This window comes from Pelodiscus sinensis, chromosome 2 (assembly GCF_049634645.1).
Source record: "Pelodiscus sinensis isolate JC-2024 chromosome 2, ASM4963464v1, whole genome shotgun sequence".
NCBI classification, from domain to species: Eukaryota; Metazoa; Chordata; order Testudines; family Trionychidae; genus Pelodiscus; species Pelodiscus sinensis.
Window position 1 is genome coordinate 117477149 of NC_134712.1, and position 23708 is coordinate 117500856.

The 23708-nt window shown below is 41.5% G+C and overlaps 2 protein-coding genes across 3 annotated transcripts in view; both read right to left on the bottom strand.

The window, feature by feature from the left end:
* The window catches only part of LOC102449420 (serpin B6), a 137278-nt gene that overhangs the window by 65284 nt on the left and 48286 nt on the right, over positions 1–23708 (bottom strand). The gene's annotated exons all lie outside the window — the stretch shown is intronic.
* On the bottom strand, positions 715–18814 carry LOC102450310 (leukocyte elastase inhibitor-like). 2 transcript variants are annotated; one of them, XM_006115559.4, is made up of 8 exons: positions 18673–18814; positions 13180–13366; positions 11556–11591; positions 10763–10906; positions 7523–7640; positions 6622–6764; positions 4992–5147; positions 715–4357 (listed from the first exon to the last, which is right to left on the bottom strand). In XM_006115559.4, the coding sequence occupies exons 2-8, from the start codon at positions 13345–13347 to the stop codon at positions 3950–3952; spliced, it is 1173 nt and encodes a 390-aa protein (XP_006115621.2). In that variant the 5' UTR covers positions 13348–13366; positions 18673–18814; the 3' UTR covers positions 715–3949. The 2 variants fall into 2 exon arrangements, with proteins under 2 accessions (XP_006115621.2, XP_075777475.1); XM_075921360.1 differs by having other exon boundaries at positions 18648–18711.

Below are 23708 nucleotides of genomic sequence, written 5' to 3' on the forward strand. Positions count from 1 at the left end.
TTTTGCAACAGTATTATATTATTGACTCACATTTAGGTTGTGAGCCTGTGTGTAGCCCCAAAAGCCTTCTCTGCAGTGCTGTCAGGAATCAGCAGAACTAGCCTCCAGGCAGCCTCATCAGTTCAGCTGGTCTGTGACAGGATGCAAGATTAGCCACCGGACCTGACTGGCTACAGAGGGCAGCAGGCTGGCATTTAAGCCAGCAGCAGTGGCTCTCAGCTCCCGCCTCTGCTAACTCGTTGCTTGGGAGCTGCAGAGGAGGCACGAGCCCTTTCAACTGCCACTATTTAAAGGCCCCATCCCTTCTGCCCAAAGCCACGCCCCTTCTGGGGCAAACCACAATCACTCTGAAAATTTTTGAAGTGGCCCCTCCCTTCAGAAATTATTGCCCCCTCTGCTCTTGTGGCAACTTATAACCAGCCTCTCCAGACCATATTAGCACCTAAAATGACAGCAGGTGGCGCCACACACTCAACTGAGTCATCTGGGGGCTTTGCCTAAGCTACTAACAATGGTGACCCTGGCCAATTTCCCTTTTCCCCAGCCTTACACCCACACTGGTGTATAAAACCAGAATTATGCCATCTTGCAGAAAGGTTTGCACAATGCAACTTCGTTAATATAGGTCACTCGCCCTTTGATGTGGGGAAGATATGCGCCGATATGTGTTAATGGAGCTAAGATTCCCTTCCACTTCCCTCAAAAACACACTGGTGAAGATAAAACATAGAACAAGTTTATTGGCTACAGAAATATAGATTTAAAGTGATTACAATTTGTAACAAACAGATAAAAGCAGAAAGAAATCAAGCAAAACAAAACTTAAGTCTTATACGTCAAAAAGGGTTTGAATGAGGAACATTTCACCTTGACAGATGATACAAGCAGGCTTGCAGATTCTTGAGGCAGGGGCTACATCTATCTGTTTTGTAGCTTGGGTTTCCTCTGCCCCCATTCAAAGTCCCTTGTCCTCTAGCAGTTCTTTCAAGTGTTGAGTGTGGGGTTTTTCTTAGAGGGAGAGAGTTGGAAGACCGAAAGAAGGTACTCCATCTCTTAAATAGTTTCTCCATATGGTAGAAACCTTTGTTTCAAGCCAGATTCCTAGCCCAGTTTGTAGAAATGTCCAGGTACCAAAGTGAAGTTCAGTAGCGTGTGGTTGGTCACATGCCTTGCTGAGCCATAGCAGCCATTATTATAGACTGAAGCTTTCCCAGGTGAGGACAAGCTGTTTTTATGGTCCACTGTCTTTGACAATTAGCCATTAGCCCTGTCTAGCTTCCTCATTGTTGAACCTGAACAGCTAGTTGTGGGTGTTTTCAACATCACAACATCTTTCAATAAGATGCACACAGCAAAACTTCATCACTTTTTATACAATGACAGTATACCCAATCCAATGGGATATTAATGTTCAACAGATCGAGATGTTTAGAATGATATGTTACAAGTCATATATTGTACAAATCATATCATAATTACATCACCATGGTAAACATGGATTGCTCTGGTGTGCAGAATGTCACCCCATGTTTCTAAAACTACTCCTTTTGAAGAGAACTGTTTGCAAAGGTGTGTGATGTGGTGCTCATCACGCACAGGTGATGGAAATGGTTGATGTGTGCCTGGAATGCCAATAGGCACAGGTGGTAGCACTTAGAAGGTGAATCAGGACCAACTAAAGAGGAGACCCAGTTGATGGAGGATGTGGGCGGTTTCTATAAAGGGAGGAAGCATAGAATAGAAAAAGGACTGAAAGGACAAAGGCAACTTCCCAGGGAAAGAGGAAGAAACCTGTAGGCTGTGTCTAGACTGGCAAGTTTTTCCGCAAAATCATCTGATTTTGCGGAAAAACTTGCCAGCTGTCTACACTGGCCGCTTGAATTTCCGGAAAAGCACTGATGATATCGTGTAAAATCATCAGTGCTTTTCCGGAAATACTATGCTGCTCCCGTTCGGGCAAAAGTCTTTTTCCGAAAGACTTTTGCGCAAAAGGGCCGCTGTAGACAGCATAGTACTGTTTTCCGCAAAAAAAAACCCGATCGCGAAAATGGCGATTGGGGCTTTTTTGTGGAAAACCGCATCTAGATTGGCCACGGACGCTTTTCCGCAAAAAGTGCTTTTGTGGAAAAGCATCCTGCCAATCTAGACGCGATTTTTCCGAAAATGCTTTTAACAGAAAACTTTTCCATTAAAAGCATTTCTGGAAAATCATGCCAGTGTAGATGTAGCCATAGAGTAGAGGGCATTCAGGAGGCATTTTATACACTGGGCCTGATGGAAGAAGGAGCAGGGGTGAAGAAGAATACTCTTGAAATGGGCCTAAGAGAAGACTACCAGGAGAAGTCCATGGGAGGGCCTGGAGTTGAGGATCCAAACAAAGCAGGACTTGAGGTTAGACCCTGAAAGTCAGCAGTCTGTAGAAAAATGGACAGCTGGAGGTGAGGGATGTGTGGGGACAGAGGATCTTACCTTAACACTTAGATGTGTTGATAGTGAAAACAAGAACATGTTTAGTAGCAAAGGCAAGAGAGTCAAATAATAGCAAACAAGAATATTGGAATCAAATGGTTACACATGAAGCATAATGGCGCTCTTCCTGCAAACTAAGAGGCTAACCTCTGGCTAAAGAAGCTTCTCACCTAAAGTTCTCTCCGGTGTCTTCATGTCAGCCTGTCTGAGATACTTCTTGCATGAATAAACCTGCTCTCCATTTGCTTCCTCGGTGAGGGATGTGTGGGTATCTTCTTTGCCACTCAAACATAGTAGCTCAGACCTTTGAAGGGCACCTCAGGATAAGGTTCTCTCTCCCGTCTCCTTTCTTTCTATCAGTTCCTTTCTGATGTTCTCACAAACCTTCATTTACATTCAGTTCATACTGGTGCTAGGGAGACCCATTTGTGAATGAGACAATGCTCAAGTGACATGTAAGTAAACTGATGGATAAACATCTCTTATCTGACAAAAAAAAACCCTATTTTTTTTACCTTTGCTAGTGACCAACCACCAGACACAGATGTGAAGAGCATATGTTCAGTATAGATACACAACTAACAGAGTATCCTCGCATACGTTTCACAACAATATTGATGTCAAGGGCAACCCTGACTCCGATTTCAGATCTCGCATAACATTCCAATGGAAAACCACAATCTGGATAACTCTGGGGCCCGCTGCACTCTCTGCCAGCTGGCATTAAAAGGTTTTTAGGTCACAGCAGTACTGTTAATTTTCATCACAGGTATCAGGAAGTACTAAATTTCCACAGGATCCCCACCTCACACCCTGTCTGTAGGAATCTGTATCTGTGTACAGAGTTAACTATATTCAAGTACTAAAAGGTCAGGCTCTGGTTTCCAACTCTCCCTTCTCCCTCTGCTCCACATCCTGTTGAGTAGTGCCTTCCTCCATGGCAGTCCTTCTCGTTCCAGAAGGAGTCCTTACGAAGTCAGCACAACTCTCTCTAAGTACAGGTGGCAAAAGGGCAATAACAATAACTGGGAACAATGAGCTTGATTCTTCATCACTATGTTGCTGCAACTCTGGGCCAGGTTCTCCACTGCAAGACTTTGGTCAATGTTTGTGTCAATACTCATTCAGTTCATGATTAAGAAAAGCTGTAGCTCTGTAGTTCACTGCCAATTATCAAAGCTTTGGTTCAAGAAGGATCCCACTGAGCTGGGACTTAGCAGACCTCCCTTCATCAGCTGCTGAGAGAGTGGGATATTTTTAACTAGGAACCAAAAGCAACCTTGTGTGGGAGGGAAACAGCAGAGAAGTAAGATTGCAGTTCTAGTGTCACAGTCCTGCAATGAATACTGACCATATTTTCACCCATTATATGGAATCACTAGGCTAGATATAGTGGAAAGAAAAGAGAATAAATGCTTGTTTTATTTTTCATATAATAGTTCTGTGGCTGGGCTCTCTCATGTCATTTACAGATTTTCCTTTAAGGGAGGGAAGAGACTCTACCATAGAAGAGAATGCATTTGGTTTTCTGGTGTCTGATAAAGAAGAGGAAAGGATGATCAGCCACAAAAGTTACAAGTGTACTTATTGAGGTTACGCCTACACTAATTCCAGTTGCAGCTGCTGCCTCAGTGCCCTGTTCATTGACATCTATATAAGCCTTATGGACAACTTGACTCACAGACAGGTCACCTTGTTTTGCCATTCCAGATAAATCCGCTTCATTCGGACGAAACACATCGGTCATTCCTAATGCCTCTAAGTATTTATTGAGCAGAGCATCTCTCTCAATTTTGAACTTAGGGAGAGACACCATTACTTCAGCTTTTTCCATATGACCCGGGCTGATCCAACTTGTTAATTTCTCGTAGGTAAGTTTCATTTCCAGCTATAAGTATAAAGATACATGGACATCAGAATCTTGTGATTATGCATCAAAAAACAACTGAACTATGTGCAGGGCCAGCTCTAGGTTTTTTGCCGCCCCATGCAAAATAAATTTTGGCCGCCCCCCCCACCTTTTTTGGTCCAGGGAGGGACTTGAGGACACGGGCAGTGCGAACACCAGAGTTCCCCTTCCTTAGACAAAAGGAGAGGGAGAATCACCTGGGTTCCAGGCAGGGGTGAGGTTGTCAGGACACAGCACAAGGGGGCTGGGTTCCTGGGCAGGTGTGTGTGTGGGGGGGGGTACAGGGCCCAGAGAGCAGGGGGAAGTGGGATTGTTTAGAGAGTTAGAGAGGAAATGGGGCTCCAGGTAGGAGGCGGGCGGAGGAGGGAGAAGAGGAGACAGGGTCCCAACAGGGTTGCAGTGGGTTGCTGGGCAGAGGCCGAGCCGGGGAGGAGAAGAGAGGGGGGAGGTAGCAGGGGGGTGGTAGCGGGCGGGGGGGCTCTCAGGATAGTGGGCTGGGGCACACAGGCCGGGGGGGAGGGGTGCGGACAGCCGGTGAAGTAGAATTTCTGTACCACATGTTCAGGTTCTGGTTATAAGGTTATCTTGTCATCATAGCCATAGGTAACTTTACCTCTGTTAGACCCATGTGGTCTTTCGGCAGCAGTATATACATACTCAGCTCTGAATCCTTGTATGGGAGTTCAAGCACCTGGCAATCATACTCCTCTATTGTAGCTATATTGTACTTGCCTCTGCCGTTCATCATCTGCACAGGTTTGCTTGTGGTCTGAAAGCAATGACCACAAGTAACATGAGACACTGTCAACACATCCTATTGTATTATAACATTGTTCCTTGTATTATATCGGCCCTTGGACCCAAATGTTGAAGTGGCTGTTCAGGGCCAGATAAACACCTTCCAAAGAAAACTATACACACAGTCTCCAAACACCCCATAACAGGTATTTTCTCCAGCTCCGTGTCAAGGGAAATAGGCTAGTGTGAAGTACTGGGGGAGAGGGCAAGTGGGAAATCTCCAAACACCCATCCCCAGGATGCAAGATTCCTGCACGCTGCTTCTCCTCTGACCCTTGAAAGCGGAGATATTACTGATTATTTCCTTGTTCCTGCACTCTGGCAAACCCATCTTAAGACACAAGGTTCAGAAGAGTTAATGCTACTTCCTTGGACCAACAATTTCAGAAGTTGCCACTGGTACTGAGGGCCTCAGGGTTTGGCTGCCCAACTTGAGCACCATGCTAAGGGCATTAAAACTACAGCCTCTCTTTCACCTTTCATTTAATTTACACATCAGTGTAATAGCATCTTCTCAGGTCCAATTAACCCAGAGATTTACAAAACCTACAAGCAATAGACATGTACAAAACCATGCAATGGAATCAAGTTCCACTGGAAACAATTTTCCTTTCCCTAAACAAATGTGCCCCTTGCAGCATTACCAACCTATTGTTGCTACACTGTGTTAACGTGTGACCTTCTAATGGTGAAAGATGGTGAAATTGAACTGAGGCGTATACAAAGCTGGTTATGTTACATTTATTGCCCACACCACACAGGTGGGATATCACAGGGGCAAGATACAGAATGTCACCTAAAAACCCTCCATTTCAATAGTCAGCTGTTATCGGAAAAATGAGGCGGGAAATGAGTCTGGTGAGAGAATCTGATAACAGAATGTGGAAACTGAACACAGGTTAAATGGATATTTCTCTGTCTCTCTCTGGTAAGCCTGACAGCAGAACAACTCATTGTAGGTCTGAATACAAAGCAAACCAGGTAAGGGATCCAAATTAGATAAGCAGTCAGGGAAGGTACAAAAGTATCCTTATCATAAGCCTTGTTCAGCCTTTGCTCACATGAGTGCAAAACTACGCAAGGGTAGTGAATCCAACTGCACCTGCAACCCCATGGGAGAAAGGGAGAAAGCAGAGCTATATCCTCACCACTTCCACTCTTGCCAGAGAGCTGACAGGCCATAGAGGGAGGCAATTGCTGAAGCTTTTCATATACTGTCTTCCCCTGTGAGCCATGTTGTTTTGTACCTGTCTCAGGCATGATGCACTTTACTAGTAGAAGCTTTGGGAAGCAGCTTCCTCACCAACCCCACAGCTGGTCCCTATGCCATAATGGAGCTCTAGATTTAAGAGGCCATATGCCCCAGTATCTCTTCATGTGCAGTATCTGCCAAGCATGTGTAGTAACAGGAACAATGATGTGATACATATAGTTCGGTAATCTACCTCGTTAATATGAAAAGGTGTTTCTTTGGTGTTTTCTTTCTTAAATTCTTCTGCCCATTGTCCTTTGAAGTACACGGCATTCACGAGGACTAACTTAGTATCACCAGAAAGTGAACCCCGGCCAAAGAGGTCCTTGATTTTACCTTAAACAAATGGAGACAAAATAGTTTGTTTTTGCAGATCATGGATCTAGTGTCAGTTCTCTGTTGTAATAACATTCATGTATAGGGCATGTCTGTACCTGAGCATAAGACTATACACAGGATACTGAGCACTCATGACAGATATTAAGTCCTCTATCTACTCACAGAGCAAGTGCAACACCAGTAGCATTACTGTATCTTCCCCATACTGACTCACTATAATTTGCCTCAAGTGTAGAATGGAGACTAGATGTCATCTCCCAAAATGGACATTTTATTTTTTGCTTTTCCTGAATTGTCTTGACTGGAGGTCAAATTTTAAGGAGGGTGTAGTCAGTTACCTTATCTGCATAGGAGATGAAAACTTGAGGTACTTTTTGAAGGTCCCCCCTCCTTGCCCCCGTGCCTCTTGCATCTGATTGGATAAGTTTTAAAATGCCATGATCTCATCCGGCACCCACTGAAGTTGTCAGAAAAATTCCTGCTTGTTTCTGTGGGTGTTGCACTGGGTCCAGAGTTTGCTGGCTACTTTGTTCTCCTCAAACATGTTTTTTTCCTGTGTGAATTCTTGATCCAGTTTGAGGTCATTCACATGGTCAAAACGTGGAGAACTGCCACTGCAGCTCCATACTGGGCGTGCTCCAACTTTGGGGGAACATTTTTCTCCTCCAGGTTTTAAACATCTTGTACATTTTAAACTCCTCACTGTTTTTCATTTACTATCGAGAAATAACAACCAATAGCTGACTTGTCCTTACCCTTTGTAAAGGTTTCAACCCACTCATTTATCTGCTTTCTGATTTCCTCTGCAGCATGCTGAAAATCAACTGGTTTCAATTCTGCCTGATATAACTCTTGAATGCAGGATAGGTATTGCTGCACAATAAGAAATTGTCAGAATAACACCTTAGAAAACAGATCTCTTTTTTAAAACTGTGCACTACACAAATTAAAATGTGCTTATTTTTAATTTCTGCAACACCTCAAATGTATTTGTACATCCTAGAGACAGTGTGGGGATGAACAAAATGAATTGGACCAGGTAGGTGGAGGTGGGATTCAGAGCCACAGATCTTTGAACAGTTTACATAAAACAGTCAAATAGTGGACCTATTTGAGGTTCCAGCATCTGATAAATGACTCTGATACAGTCTCAGAGAGAAGTATTTAATCTTTGTGTCTGTTTCCCCTCTGTGAAATAAGGATAATAATACTGCTTTTCTCCTGCCCCTATTTCTGTAGTATTTATATTGTAAATTTTGGGCAGGGACTGTTTTTTGCTATGTTTCTCTACAACATTCTATCACAACCGGGCCTTGACATTGGTTGGAGCCTTTAGGTTCCACTGTTGTGCAAACAGTGAATTCTCATTATATTTAGAGTAGTTTTTCTGTGGGGAGGCTGGTTTCCTGTCTGTTTTTACATGCAATTTTGTTACGTACGTCTCAGTTATGTAAATCTCATTTACTGTTTACTTTTAGATGCAATAAACATGTATATCCCTCTAACAAACCAGCCCTCTGAGGAGGCATTTATAGAACGTCAGCTTCTAGTTCAGGGATGGGCAAAATATGATCTGTGGGCTGCATTTGGCTCACCAAATTGTTGGATGTGGCCCAAAAAAGCATCAGCTGGCTCCCTGCCTGCCCCACTTCTGCACAGAACTCAGGTAAGCCAGCTGCAGGGCCGTGTGTGTATATGTTTCTGAATGTTGAGAGCCCCTAGAGCAGGGGTCTCCAAACTACGGCCCGGGGGCCGGATGCGGCCCGCGAGGCCCTCTCATCCGGCCCGTGGAGACCTTTTTGGATTCAAAGGCAGAAGAAGTGAGATTGTTTCAAAACCCATTTGAAGCAGATGTGGCCAGTTGCCCAGATGAACTGCAGCTGGAAGTCATTGAGTTGCAAGCAAATGACCTCCTTAGGGACAAGTTCAAAATAGGACTGGTGGGTTTTTACCAGTTTTTGCCCAAGGAAGACTTTCCTAATGTCAAAACTTTTGCATCAAGGTACCTTTCAATCTTTGGAACAACATACCTGTGTGAACAAACATTTTCAAGAATGAAATATGTGAAGAACAATTTGAGAACAAACTTGTCCGATGATAATCTCAGGTCACTGTTGATGTTAGGGACAACAAATCTAAAGCCAGAAATGTCTGCTATTTTGGCATCCAGGAAACAATTTCACCATTCACACTAATACAGGTGTTCATGTGTAGTGTATGAATGTGTTATTAAATAATAACTGAATAAAATAATATTAAATAAATAATTAAAAACAACATCCATGTTTTGATTGTTTTTTATTTGGACCTCAAGTGTGTAGTCGGCCCCCGAACTGCTGTTTGATAGTTAATGCGGCCCTCGGGCTGAAAAGTTTGGAGACCCCTGCCCTAGAGGAAGGAGAGACAGGCTTCTCATGCTGCCCCTGCCCCCTGTACCTCACATTGGCTGGTTTCGGCCAATAGGAGCTGCCTGTTTGCAGGACAGGCTGCACGTGAAATGCTCTTCCTCCCTCATCCCCTGGGCTTACAGCATTCAGTTCAGAATGGTAAACAGGGCCCCTGCAGCTCCCCTGAGCAGTACAGGGGCTGGAAGGCAGGGATCCTGGCAACGGAACCAGTAGGGCTGCTGGCTGTGAGTCAGGTAAGGTCTCCCAGCCAGAGCCTGTCTCTGGAACCCCAGCTTCTACCTCTTACTCTCTGCCCCTATTCTGCTCTCCTACCACATGTAACCCAAACCTTCTACACCCCTGCTCCAGCCCCCATACACCTTTTCTGATACTGTGTCCCCTCCTCAGGTCCCCCCCTCGCTCAGACCTTGCACCCCAAACTGCAATGCGTGTTCACAGCACATATCCATGCACCCCCTGTTCTAGTTATGCAAAGGAAGGTGGATCTAGGCTACTCTTAAATAACCAGAATATCTGATTTCCACAGATCTTCCCTTGATCCTTCTATGCCTGTTCATGCCCTAAAGGGCTGAGGAACCATTTTTAGTCCATTTCCTATATGTCTCTGATGCTTCTGTTCTGTCTAACCTAGTGTATTAGTGACTGTACCTTTGTATATATACATGAAAGTCTTTGAAGCAGTGCCCCTGAGTGTTTCTTTTTTCCCAGCAGCCAAGAAAACTAAAGGTGACTGAAGCTGTACAGCCACACAAAGCAGATTTTGAAAACTAATTTGTGAGCATTTTTTGGTCCTATGAAAGTTCCAACAAATCATATATTGAGTCCTGGAAAATAAGCTTAAATGAATTGAATAAAAACTAGACTGTAGCTAACAATTCTAGCTCACTCTCTTATTACTGTGTTGCATCTAGAGTGCTAATAAAAGTAAAAAGCATTAAAATCTTAATTTTATCTGTCAAATAAGCAGCTGAAACACTGAATATATATCTGGGTAATGTGATCTCACAGTTAAACAGTTACCTTTTGAGTATAGCAACCCTCTAAACTTTATTTTTCTGCTGATGTACTGAAATATTTATCTAAGTAATAGTTACAAAACTGAAGACAAACCTGGGTGGTAATAGCATGCTGTGTGAAACATTTTTTAGTACAATATTAACATAACATTGTCTCTTTCTTACATTTTGGTACAGTATCTAGCTCGGTGAGACCTTGGCTTCTAGGCACTATCAAAATACAAACAGTATTAGTAAACACTTAGAAATGTTGTTTTCAGTGCCTTCAACACAACTAACTACACCTAGGTTTCAGTGCTCTATGGCCAGGGAGGAAATGAGCGTAGCCTGTTACCAAAGGCTTTAGACTGAAGCCTTAAACATTCCCTTCTGGAACTAGTCGGATTTATTTTAAGATGATCGGCTGTTTTGTCCCACAATTCGGTACCTACATGGGATCAGCTCCACCACTTCCATAAGTGGACACAAGTCCCATCCGAATCAGCAGGAAATAGGACTTCACCTGAACTAAGCCCATATTCATCTCTCTTGGTCCTACAGTCTCTTAGGCCATTAACCCTAGAGCACTTACCTGAAGAAATTGGAATGTCTTTTCTCCATACAGTCTGTTGGCAACAGCCAGTTCATAAGAAAGGGTGGGCTTGTTGATTTCTGAGAAGATGTCATGGAACTGGGAATGAATCCCTCCAGGCGTGTCACACTGATTGCCAGGATCCTTCAAGTAACACAGAAACTGTTGTAGTTTATTTCTGAGTGAAAACAACTGAGCATAATGGAGAAATTGGTTTCGTTTTGTTTTTATAATTGTTTTTCTATGAAACCATTTTATTCAATGACTAACTAGCTTTGCCTTCTCTGATTTGTTCTTGTTCATGATTGTCTGGAAAGGCTCTTTTGGTACGTTCCACTCGTTACTTGTGGAGCACTGCACGCGGTAATTTGTTGAACAATGAAAAATGTACAAGGTAGTGCAAATGCTTTTGTTGTCCGATGTATCCATGCACATGCCCTTACAATCATGGTAGGAGCTCATTGTAATAACAAGATGCAAACTGAACTGGTCACTTGTGAATGCACTGACGATATCAAGCATATACTTGTACATTTTCAATTTAAAAAAACCTTAACCCTTAGTCTTTGCTATTTTGCATATATTTTATCCTTGTCCCTTTACCTTCTGTTACCCACCATCATAACATTTCCCTTCCCTATTTTTATTTTAATCTGCCAGTTTTGAATTTTCATTCAAATTCCCCAAAGTTTGTCTGCTCCAACCCTTGTTCTAAAATACCGACAAATGGCGGAGTTAGACCGTGACTGCTCTCTGAATTGTCAGAACTTCTTGTTGCTTCAGAAGAACTTACTGTTCCTGGATTTTCATTTTCAGTGAAGTGAAGAACCTGAGGTAGAAAGGTAACATTGCAACAGTCATATACTATATTCATTTACTTAAGACAATGTGTGAAACTGAGCATGTCACAGAAAATTCAGTTCTCCATCATGCTTTCAAAAGGCCGATATTCTCAACTTTTATCATTGGATGCCCTAGTCTGTCCATTAACATCAAAATCAGCATGCCATTTGATAATACTATTTAAAATCACTAGAAGGTCAAGCTATATTTCTATGATTGTGGAACTCACTTCACATTTTTCAGCGTAATATTTTGTCCCATAAAATTTCAGTTAGTTCAACCTTTTTACACTGTGCTGCAATAGGGCAATAAATTCAGTAGGATTCTGCAGACATGCAGTGTTCCTTTCATATACCAGGATTGTAACTTAGATAAAAGCTTATTTTTTATCAAAATTAAACTTAAGGAGCAGTCTGAAGACCAATGGACATGCTTTCAGAGTTTGCAAGGTTCAATTCAAACAAATGCAATATTTGTTTGAAAATATAGGGTTAGTTCTCACACATACTTAAGTGGGCATGAATTTTGCCATTGACTTCAGTGGAGGCAATGTTGGAACCTTTTTATTTTTAAGTGCATTCCTCTATTATGCAGCTCCCTTTGCGTCTTCTAATATTTTGAGACACACACCTCGCCTTTTAAGAAAAATATCTGACTAGTCTAAGAATGACAGACTAATGACTCACGATTAATGATTAGTACTAACTGCTGTGCAATCTATGCATGAGGAATTCAAAAACAGTTTCCCAATGAAATAAATGGACATCTACAAGCTTATTGGATCCACAGTAAATTAATACTTTTGTCTAACTATATGTTCAGGTTTTTTTTTATTAATGTGACCCAAAGTTGTGACACTTCAGTGACAGTGAGAGCTATGCTCAGCACATTCACAGTAAGCAACTAAAAATGACCCTGCCTCTGAGATGAACTCATTTCTGAAATAGCTATTTAGGATGCCGCTCTCTTTTGGCACAATGCCAAACCCCAAAATGTCACCAAACCAAAATAATGTTAAAAAGCCTTCTTAACTAGAGGAGCACAATAACATTCCAACAGAAATGTATGTGTAAAATGAAGAACAGGGGAGGAAATTATAAACACTGAGGAAATATTTCTCTGTGTGTTTTCAGAGATGACATCTGCTGTGGCTGTGCTATTGGCCAAGAGACTCAAACATTCTTAGGGGCCAAAAAACACCGGCCTCAGCAGAGTGTAAGCGAAGCTGCATGATAGGTCACAGTCTCACAAACATTAACACATGCAAATGCCATTATGCATTCCTCATGTACATGAAGCCATTCAGGATTAGGGCTTAAGGGAGAAACTATCTTGTTCTTGTGCTGGAAAGGTTATTTTCAGTTTATAATAACCTTCTCAGCCTGCAACTTCTGCCAGACAGCTTTTCAACTTCATAAAGTTCCATTTAATATTGAATTGCTGTTGACACTAGGGCAATCGATACTTGTTCAGGCTTTATTACCCCTGGAGCACAGGTGATACTGCACATGGGTGTGGTTTCCCACTGTTGAACAGAAACAAAGGTACAAAACTAACAGTTAATTGTGGCCTACCTTTTGCATCTGGCTGGCACTATTACCTCTGGCCCCGAGAAGGACCATGCTCATGGCACCTGAAATACTCAGTGGAGAATAGATGATGTTTTCAGAGGGAAAATCTTTGTTCAGTACTTTGAAAAAGTCCAGGGAAAAGATTGCAATTGCTTCACTGACGGAGTTCATTGTAACAATGAAAAGCTGCCTAGGGATAAAAATAAATCAAATCAAATCATCTGTCTCTTCTTAGCTTCTTACTGCATCAGAAGTTTTAATTGGCTTTTTTGCTAGTTATAAACACACAAGTTTAGCCGTAGGTGTGGAACTCCACCTAAGTAATATAGATGGGCATAATACTTGATACTTTGGGAAGAAGGGGGTTACAGGCTTTTAGGCCACGTCTACACTGCAAGTTTTTGCGGCAGAGAATATGCTCATGACGGACTTATTAGCATGAGTCACAATGTCATTAGCATATTTTCTGCAGATCCTTCTTGTGCAAGGGTTTTTTTGTGCGAAAAGAAGCAGTGTAGCCGCTTCTATTTTGCACAAAAAAAAAAAAAAACATTTATGCAAGATCCTTATGCTTCTCCTTATTCCTACTGACAAAGCAATCTGAACTCCAGTTTTGCACTCAAGAAATGTTCCTCTACTTCTGTGTCTTGTATACAGTACTTCAAGGAATAAAATCATCTACCTGCACAGTTTCTTGAAGCATCTCCCCATCTGACTTCACTGGGGTTACTCATGATTTACATCAGTATGATTTCAAAACCCAGCCTGCTGAGAGAGACTACTGGGTAGTCAGATTTCTGTTCGTATGTGATCAGGACCACATAGGCTCTCTTCTGTACCCAGATATATCAAGAGTAATTTCAGAGGACTTAATCCAGACATACACAGGTGTAAATGAGAGCCTACTTTGACCTCTCCTGTCTAGGTAACAATGAGTAGCAAATGATTTAATTAATATGTGGTAAGGTATCACTGAATCAGTTTATTTTGTTTCAAAATACATTTGTGAATATCTATTTATTGCGATGTATTTTGCAATTGGGATTGCCTCACAGGAAGATTATACTCTGATCCATCTCCACTAACTCTCCTTTGTATATATTAAAATGCCATTGGAGCAGGGAGTTGAATGTGTGCCCCCCCCAATCTGCGATGAGTTTATTTAATATGGAAGTGGACGATCTAGTGTCTTATCCCTTCCAAATTCTAATGCACTGTTCCTCTAAAACTGTTATACAAGATTACTTTTCATTATTGTCAGCCAGACTTTAGAAATAATTTTCCCACATTACTCAGCACTGATAAGATCCAAACAGGAGTGCTGTGTCTAGTTTTGGGCACCACACTTTAGAAAGGATGTTGATAAATTCCAAAAAAGTCCAGAGAAAACCAAAACCAACCAAACAAAAAAACCTTTGAAATTCTAGAACGGTGTTTCTCAACTTTTTTTAAAAAAAATAAACTACCCCTTATAAAAAAAATATAAGTACCCCAGTACTACAGTTTTTCAGACACAATTTTTTTCTACCATTGCAACACATTTGTTTAAATGACTTAATCGTAGCTGGATGAGCGATGACATTTTTGGGTGTAAAAAGTACAAAAATAATAAAGCACTGTAAAACTTAAAACAAAAATTCAGTTTTCTCCAAATTTCAGTTCTGTTAACATACCCCCAGACTTCTCTTGAGTACCCCTAAAGGTACTCATACCACTCGTTGAGAAACATTGGTCTAGAAAACATGACCCATTTGAAAAAGCTGGGTTGTTTAGTCTGGGGAAAAGAAGACTGCGATGGGAGATGATCACAATCTTCAAACATGTAAGAGGTTGTTATAAAAAGGAAAGTGATAAATTGTTCTCCTTAGCCACAAAGGATATGACAGGAAGTAATGGGCTTAAATTGCAAAATTACAGCCGGGGAGATTTAGATTTAACATTAGGAAAGAACTTCCTAATGGCAAGGGAGACAAGATGGGCAAAGTATCCTTTATTATTGGACTAAATTCTGTTGGTGAGAGAGACAGGCTTTTGAGCCACACAGAGCTCACCTTCACGTTTGGGAAAGGTCTTTCAGACAGTATCAGAGGAAAATGTAAGGTGGTACAGAATAGGGGCTGCTATACCATTACTGGAAGTTTTTAAAAACAAGTGAGTCATACACACCTGTCAAAGATGATCTAGATCAGTGTTTCTCAACCTTTTTTATCAAGTTCCCCCTTTTTCAAAAAAATAAGTACCCCCTTTTTAAAGAAAAAAATTATAAGTACCCCCAGTACCTACAGTTTTCAGACAACACAATTTTTTTTCTACCATTACAACACATTTGTTTAATCAACTTAATTGTAGCTGGGCAGGTGATGAAATTTTTGGGTGTAAAAAGTACAAAAATAAAGTGCTGTAAAACATAAAACAAAAATTCAGTTTTCTCCAAATTTCAGTTGTGTTGACATACCCCCCAGACTGCTCTCGAGTACCCCAAGGGTACTTATACCACTGGTTGAGAAACACTGATCTAGATAATACTTAGTCCTGCCTCAGTGCAGGAAACTGGACCTGTCATGTCCCTTTGAGCCCTTTATTCTTATGATTATATGATTATCTTTATTTAAATAGTTTTTTATCTCAGACTCTTTTAAAAATATGCAGATTTACTGGCATCTGAGATTAGTGGTGTCAACACTGCAACATTTTATATAAACTCTGCAAGCCAAATTTTGCTCTTATACTGAAATAAATGTCTAATAACGTACCTTAAACCAACAGCCTCTGTGAGGACCTGCCCTTCAGAAAGTCTGGCTTGTTTATTTAGATACTTAAATCTTGGTTTAAGTGATTAACTTCAGACATGCATGTCTGACAATTTTGCCAAAGTAATTTGCTCACAGTTACTTGGAAATTTAGTTGCAGAAACAGGAATAGACTGCTGAGTCCCAGCATAGCATTGTTTTAGCACGCAGTCCTCTGAGGATGTAAAATTCTGGACAGCTGGACTAATCTGTACAATGCTAAAATGAATTATGTATAGCGAAAGGGCTTACAAAACTTCCCTTCACCAATTATAACAGTAAATAAAATGTTGGAAGATGTTGTAATATATATATATATATATATATATATATATATATATATATATGGCATTATTACATATGCAAAATTGTTATTTATTAGGTCCAAACAGTTGCTTAAAGGTCACTATCATATTCATTAGAATGCAATCGACAGACTAACTTCTGTCATCCATAAAATGCTAATTGTCATTCTCATATAATGTGTGTGGTTTCCAGGAAATATAAGAAATTAAGCATCAGATTCAAACCTTCCCCCCACCTTTGCTGTATAGGTGTTCTGATCCTCCAATACAAACCCGCCCTAAATCTGATGGATTTGATCCCTTTGGAATCCTTCACAGAAGGATCCTCCATAGCATGACAATAGACAAGAGTAATGAACAGAATGTGGCTAGAGAAAAGGGAACGTGCATAACTTTTTTCACATATGAAGGTACATTGAATTTGTTTTTGATTGCTGGGGTAGTAGTTCTTGATTTTTGCTTTTGTGGGACAAAGAAGGACCCTTTCTCAATGTACTGATTTCTTTTACACTTCCTTACTACCCTAATATCTGTTATAGGAAGCACAGGGCTGCCAAAAACCCATACGTTTGTGGAATTACATGTGTTTGACCACATATGTACTGTGTGTCACCTGTTAATTGTAACTGGATTTATTAATTATTTTAAAAATCCTGTTATAGTCTTCTATCCTCCCTATGTATCGCTGTAAAACAGTATCTCTTTTAGACAACTGCAATTTAGTTTCCTGCTGACTTTGGTTTGCAGTAATGTGAATTTCCTAGTTTAATATTCTCCTCTGCCAATGAGTTGCCAAATGGCCCTACATCAATTTTCATTTCCTGTTAACATGTTGTGCATTAATATGGATTTCAGTACTATCATGAAAAAAATCCTTAATTTGTTACAATTTGTGTAAATTCCCATTGAAGTTGGTGAAAGTTTTGGCCAGATTAAGGATTAAGAAAATACTAGGGGTCAGATTCAAATATGTACTGCAGCTGAGAAGTGCCTTATTCTTTTAGTAGTCCAATTGATTTGAAAGACCCTTAAGGCTGTTGAATAGGACTTTCTCCTGGACTAGTTCTATTCATTCCAGTGAGGCTACTCAAACAGTGAGTTGCTACTTACTCATGATCAGAATTTAATACCCTGAGGGATTTGAGGTGAAATCCTGGCTCAGTTGAAATCAACCACACAACTTCATCTGAATTCAGTGGCAAGTTACCTTTCCTCAGAAACTGGAAAATGTAACTTTGATTCCAGACTCCCTTAGAATATCTGACTTAGTTTCTGCTGTAAATTGATCCCTGGGTACTTCTATAACATGCAAATTATGTGTTTTTTATTAATTAAATATTGATTTTAATAGGATTTAGGCACGTAACCTGGTTAGGTGTTTTTGAAAATCCCAGTACACAACAATATGCATCTTGAGGTGCCTAAATATCTTTGATATTCTAGCTCTCAGACCTTAACCTCTTAGGTTTTCCTGACTGTCAACATGGTTCATTAAGAAGTATCCAGACACATGTTAAGAACAGTAAGCCATGTATTCTTTTGTTATGACAAGAGTAACAAGAAAGTGGCAAACAAAAAATCTTTTTTCTTTCCCTTCAGGGTAATAACCAGTTAGTCATTGGTCCACGAATTAGTTGTGTTGTGTCATCTGACTGAAAGAATGACCACCTTCGGAAATTTATCTAATTCAGGATTCTGAAAAATTGGATTATAATCTAGTTAATTTTTTCTTTTGATTCTTCTTGCACCTCAACCACATCTTTTCTTCAGACTCAGCAAATACAGATATTTGCACTCTGTTTTCTAAAAACAGACATCTAAACTGCATGACATGGATGTTATTATTTAATCTGCCCAAGCTCAGTCTGAATTAGAGTCTTCAAAGAGAGCTAATTGTGGCTATACAAATATTACATTACCTCAGATTCCTGTGAGAGAGAATTTATTTGTTTTATGGATGTGCTTGCTAGGCAATCAATATGTTTACACATATGGAACAATTGTGCTTTCTTCTGCCCTACATCATCTTAAAAACTTGCTAGAATATTTACCCAACATTGCTAGAGTCCTAAACTCACGGAATTTTTTATTTTCTTCATTTAAGTCATTGCTCTGAGGGTGGTACTGGGGTTGAGGGGTTTAGTATGCAGCAGTTCAGTTCCACAGGGGAGAGAGGCTCAGACCTCTCTCACCGCAGCAGCTTGGGGTTAGTGAGAAGCATCTCTCCATGACTGCTGCAGCTCCAGTGGGTACAGCCGGGGTGGGCATGTCACTTGTCTGAGGAAGATCTAGGTTTCTCTGCCTCAAACCCTGCTCCCTCCCCCACACAACCAAACCCTTATCTTTCTTTAAGGTAAGATAAGAGGAAGCTGCTTACCGAATTTGGTGATCCTAGCACTTACCGTTTAGGAGAAATTCTTGAATAAACAGACAGATGAAAACGCAGACTCACTGGCTCGCAGACAAACTCTCAAATATATAGTAGACATATTTCACCATTTATGCTTACACTTCTCACTAGTTTCCAGAATTTTCTCTTGTAATGCTTGCCTTGATTGTTGACATACCATCATTTGTTTGGCAATAAATATGTTTAGAAATAAGATTGCAACTCCTTTTACCTTTTAGCCTACATTGTCCACCTATAGCATCTAAGCCTCTTCTCCCACCAATTTCCATAACTTTTTGTTGTAAAGTTTGACCTGACTATTGACCCATTTAAGTATTTTAATCAGAAATCTCCAAGAATTAGAAGATAAATATAATGATCTTAGACGATCTGGTATTTTAGACATAGGATAAGCAAAAATGCCAGAAAGTGGCCTATTGTAAGAATGGCTGGTGGTGATATCCATTGCAGTTCTCTTGTTGAAAATCTCTACAGCTAGTGTTTAACTTACACCACAACCTACAAATGTCTGTCTTTCTGTGGGACTCGTGTACTGCGTGGTCTGATTATCCACTGCATTATTCCAGTTTTAAACCAGTGTAACTCCGTACATTTCTGCAGAGGTATACCAGCATCAAACTGGAGTAATGGCCTTGTGTCTCCACCATCTTCATTTAAAAAACTGGGCATACAGACATGGCCATGTATTTTGAAAATCCAAAGCTATTAGCTGTATGATGGAGCACTTTTCCAGACAGTGTGTCTGTGCAGACACAAACCATGAATGGGATTGCTTTGATTACATTTTAGCAAGCAACTTTTGTTTATTTTATCCAACAGGACAGCATTTAATGGGAATGGGTTTGTGCAGTCATAGTGAGTATAATAAAATAAATAAACCTCTGAATAATGTTATTTATTGTTTGTTCTTCTATTCAGGAAGTAGAGGCAAGAAGTGTGTGCTGTTTTTAAGACTTGAAGATCATTCAGACGATTTTCAGTATACCTGGAGGTTCACTAGTGTAGCCAGAATACACCGAATTCAAGGAATTGGGAGCATCCCCAGAAAAGGTAGGAAAATGCTCCCGAATCTCTGTGCATCTATTATTTTATTCCACTGTAACTGATTTATGAAGATATGGGTTCTGCATAAAGATACTGCATAATGGAAGCTTATGCCCTAATAAATCTGTTCGTTTCCAAGGTGCACAGGTCTCCTTGCTCATTCTGCATACTAGTTACAGACAAATACTTAGGGCCTGATTATATACAGGTTACACCTTCCTGCTCCAGTACCCTTGAGAGCTGACTAGAGATAGAATAGTATAATCGATTAACTGATTAATCAATAAGCAAAAGCATTTAGTTTAATGCTATAGACTTACATGCATTTGCCCTCACCCCTGCCACCAGTAAATTTTTGTAGCAGGCTGGCCAGCAGTCCTGCTCAGTTCTGGCTCATGCTGGGGCCGGGACCTACCCCCGCTGTGGCTCTGCATTTAAAGTGTATTAGGAGCTGGGCAGGCAAGCAGGCTGGCTCAGTTCTGGCTTGCGCCGGGTCTGGGAGTTCAGCGTCCCCGTCCCCCTCATCCTTTACACCATCCCTCTGAGGGAGGCAACAACGTGAGGTGGAAGGAAGCCACTCACTGAGGTGAGCTGGTTTTTAAACTGGCTCCCCTCGCGGACCAGACACCACTTGGCACCCTGCACTGATGCCTCTGATACAGAGGCAGCAGCACAGTGTAGCAGGCAGCTCCTTAGGAGTGGCACCGGATTGTACTGGCTGCCGGCCTCACCCCCAGAGACTGTAGAATAGTCAAGTAACCGATAAGAATTCATGAGATTAATCGACTATTAACCGATAATTAACATCCCTAGTCCTGACCCATCCCGGATGAAGGATTTTGCTGGATCAGGGGTGGTCATTTCCAGGCCCCCTGCCATTGACCCCATTAGTCCTGGCCTGACCACTGCCCTCCTAGGTGGCTCCCTCCTTTCACTGGCCCCACTGTCCTGTCAGCCCCCACCTACCAGGCAGCCCCGCCCCTTCTGGTCACCAGACTCCCACTGCCATGTCAAGCAATCCCGCCATCTGTGCACACACCAGGCTCCTGGCTGTGCAGCCCCACTGCCTCTGCATGCCAGGTTCCTGCAGCCTGTCTGCTAGGCTCCTGCAGGGAAGTCCCGCTGCCCCGCCAGGTTGCAGGGTTCCCATTGGGACACTCTGGTCTGGCAAAATCCATGGTCCTGCCGGATGTGACCTGACCAGAGTGTTTCGGTTAAGAGAGTTTCAACCTGTAGTTTGCACCAGTGGCATTCTATTGATGTCAGTGAAATTACTCCATATTAAAACTAAAGCAAGGCAGGGGAGAATGAATCCTTTGCATGGTACTGGTTGAAAATAGAATTATTACAAAGCAGATGGTTGTAAGCAAAAGCACTTTATTTCTTTTCTATTTTACACAATTGTTTCTTATCCAGCACTTGCCCATTGGTATGCTACATGCAGAGGAACCAGAATTCTAGCAAGCAGTCCAAAAAAATAGCCAGTAGGAATGTAAAGATTACAAACAACATTTATATTCCAGTGGTTTTATTGCTTTTCTAGCCATAAGTAAGTTAAGTCAGTATAAGTCATGAGACTGTAATCCACATTCTCATCTGGTACAATTACCTACCTCCACTAACTTCAATGGGGGTGATCCAATCTGCACCTTCTGAAGATCTGGGCCTTTTTACTCCTTATGTGTCTATGCAGGTAATTGTTTTATTCCTGAGACATATTTTTCTATATCAGACTGGATCTTCTGCTTTGTACTTGTACAAGAAACAGTACAATTGGTGTAATTGGAAAAAGCAACCAGGGCATGTCTACTGAACAGTTGAAAATCATAGCCCAAAATTATCAATATCAAGTTCTTTAATTACCGAGAACTTTGCTCTTCTGTTTATGTGATTTGCAATATTTGTTGTTTCCCAACCTCCACAGATTAGCCAAGAGTACAGGAAAGTGAAGAAAAATTACCCAAACTATTTAGACATCCAAGGCAATGTTTCTGCTGCTTACAGATCCTGTTTAGCAACAAAAATGTGAGTATTTACGGAGAGCAGAATCTGCCAAAGAAGAGGATGGTCTTTGTTTCATTGTGCCTGATGAAGAAGAGAAAAGAGTGGTCTGCTTCAAACTGCTTGGCAGAAATGAGACATTGTGACGTCACAGTAGCGGCAGTAGCTGCTGCAGCCTCGGTGCCTTCTTCATTGATCTCCACAAAGCACTTGTGAAAGACATTTGACTAAACCAGATCATTTTTCTCAGACATTCCCCCCAAATCAGCTCGGCCCTCACTGAAAGCATCTCGCATCCCCATGCTGCTCAGAGTGGAGTTGAGGTCATATCTCTCTTCCATTTTGATCCTGGGCAGATTCACCTCCACTTCAGTTTTCTTCATTGCTTCTGAGCTGGTCCATTTGGATAATGTCTCGTACGTCAAGCCTCGTTCTAGCTACAGGTATTTAAAAATGAGAGGATCAAAAATGACACTGTGAGAGTTAAACTTCTTTACCCTGGATGTCCTTTATAATCCTAAATTGAGAAACTATGGATCGGGGTTAAAAAATAGAGCGAAGATCACTGAAAAGTTTCTAGACCATTTACAGGTGTTTTCTTCAGCAGTAAAGCAGAGTACATTCTTACAGCATTAGTTTGAACAGCCTTAAAAGCCAGACAGGATTAAAATGATCATCTAGTCTGATTTACTGCACACCGGCCTGCTGACATGGGGGCTGCAGGGGGCAGGTGCCCTGGGGCCCCTCAATTCAAAAGGATCTGGGGCCCCCCAGCCTCTGCGACCGCTACCAGAGCAGCGATGCTAGCCATAGTTCTGGGTCTTTTAAATTGTCAATGGAGCACTGCATGGCATGCATGAGAGCTGGTAGAGGGTCTCGGGTTGGGGTACAGCACACCATGCTCTGTGTAGCATGGAGAGTCTTGCCCTTTCCATGAGATGGCGCCAACGTCCCACCTTCAGTTTGGAGAGGGGCCTAGCACCTGTGAAAGCACCCTGGCTTGCACATTGCAATAGGCCCATCATCTGGGGCAGATTTACTGAAGTCAGCAGTTCTTGATTTCACAGTATCAAGTTACAGAGAATCCACCATTTACTCTACTTTAAAATAGCCAGTGACTCATGCCCTCTGCTGCAGAGGAAGGTATTGTATAGCTGAATTACCAACACTTCCCCTGCTTACTAGTTTCTTAGAAGACATTTAGAGGTAAAACTTAAAAAACAGTGAATAGTAAAGCAGCACCTTAAAGACTAACAAAACATTTGGATGGTATCTTTAAGGTGCTACTAGACTAGTCATTATTTTTTAAGTTTTTCCAGTTACATACTAACTCGGCTACCTCTCTGAAGATTTAGGGGTAAATTTGAGCTAAATAACAGCACAGAACCCTGACAGCCAGGACTGGTGGCTGTAAACAAACTTTATGGAGTTGCCGGAAACTTGGCCACATGCATGATAAGTGGACATACAGATAACTATGGATGATGCCAGACCAGACAGAGCGGGACTAGAGAGGTTCAATCTGTAATTTAAAATTAATGTTAAATTTTCTTGCCTAACTTACTTACAACTAGATAGGTTACTAAAAAGTGAAACTTCATAGAACCAATTTCATGTTCATTATTTATGCTGATATTTCCGTCTCTCAGTTTTGATACGGATGTTATTCCTACACAGTATTTTAAGCCCAGTTCTAACCGGGATTAAAGCCAACCACTCGTAGTGTGCACACTGCAATAAGCTACCCTAGGACTCAGACCCAAGGTTCCAGGATTCTGCCGTGCCACAGGGCTCCAGCCCGTGTTGAGGTGGGACCTAGGATATGAGTAGGGTTGCAGACTTTCTCCGCACATAAAACTGAATCACTTGCCCAGCTCTCTGCCCCACCCCATCGCTGAGGCCCTATCCCTGCTCACTCATTCCCCATCCCTCTATCGCTCGCTCTCCCCACCCTCACACACTTGCTCACTTTCACCAGGCTGA

What these genes read in the sequence shown, in the direction of transcription:
- LOC102450310 (XM_006115559.4), bottom strand. Translation starts at nt 13,347, where the DNA reads ATGAACTCCGTCAGTGAAGCAATTGCAATCTTTTCCCTGGACTTTTTC. An exon ending in GGTTGAAACCTTTACAAAGG is followed by an intron (nt 6,765 to 7,522) that starts GTAAGGACAAGT and finishes CATTTGTTTAAG; the next exon opens with GTAAAATCAAGGACCTCTTT. An exon ending in ACCACATGGGTCTAACAGAG is followed by an intron (nt 4,358 to 4,991) that starts GTAAAGTTACCT and finishes TTATACTTATAG; the next exon opens with CTGGAAATGAAACTTACCTA.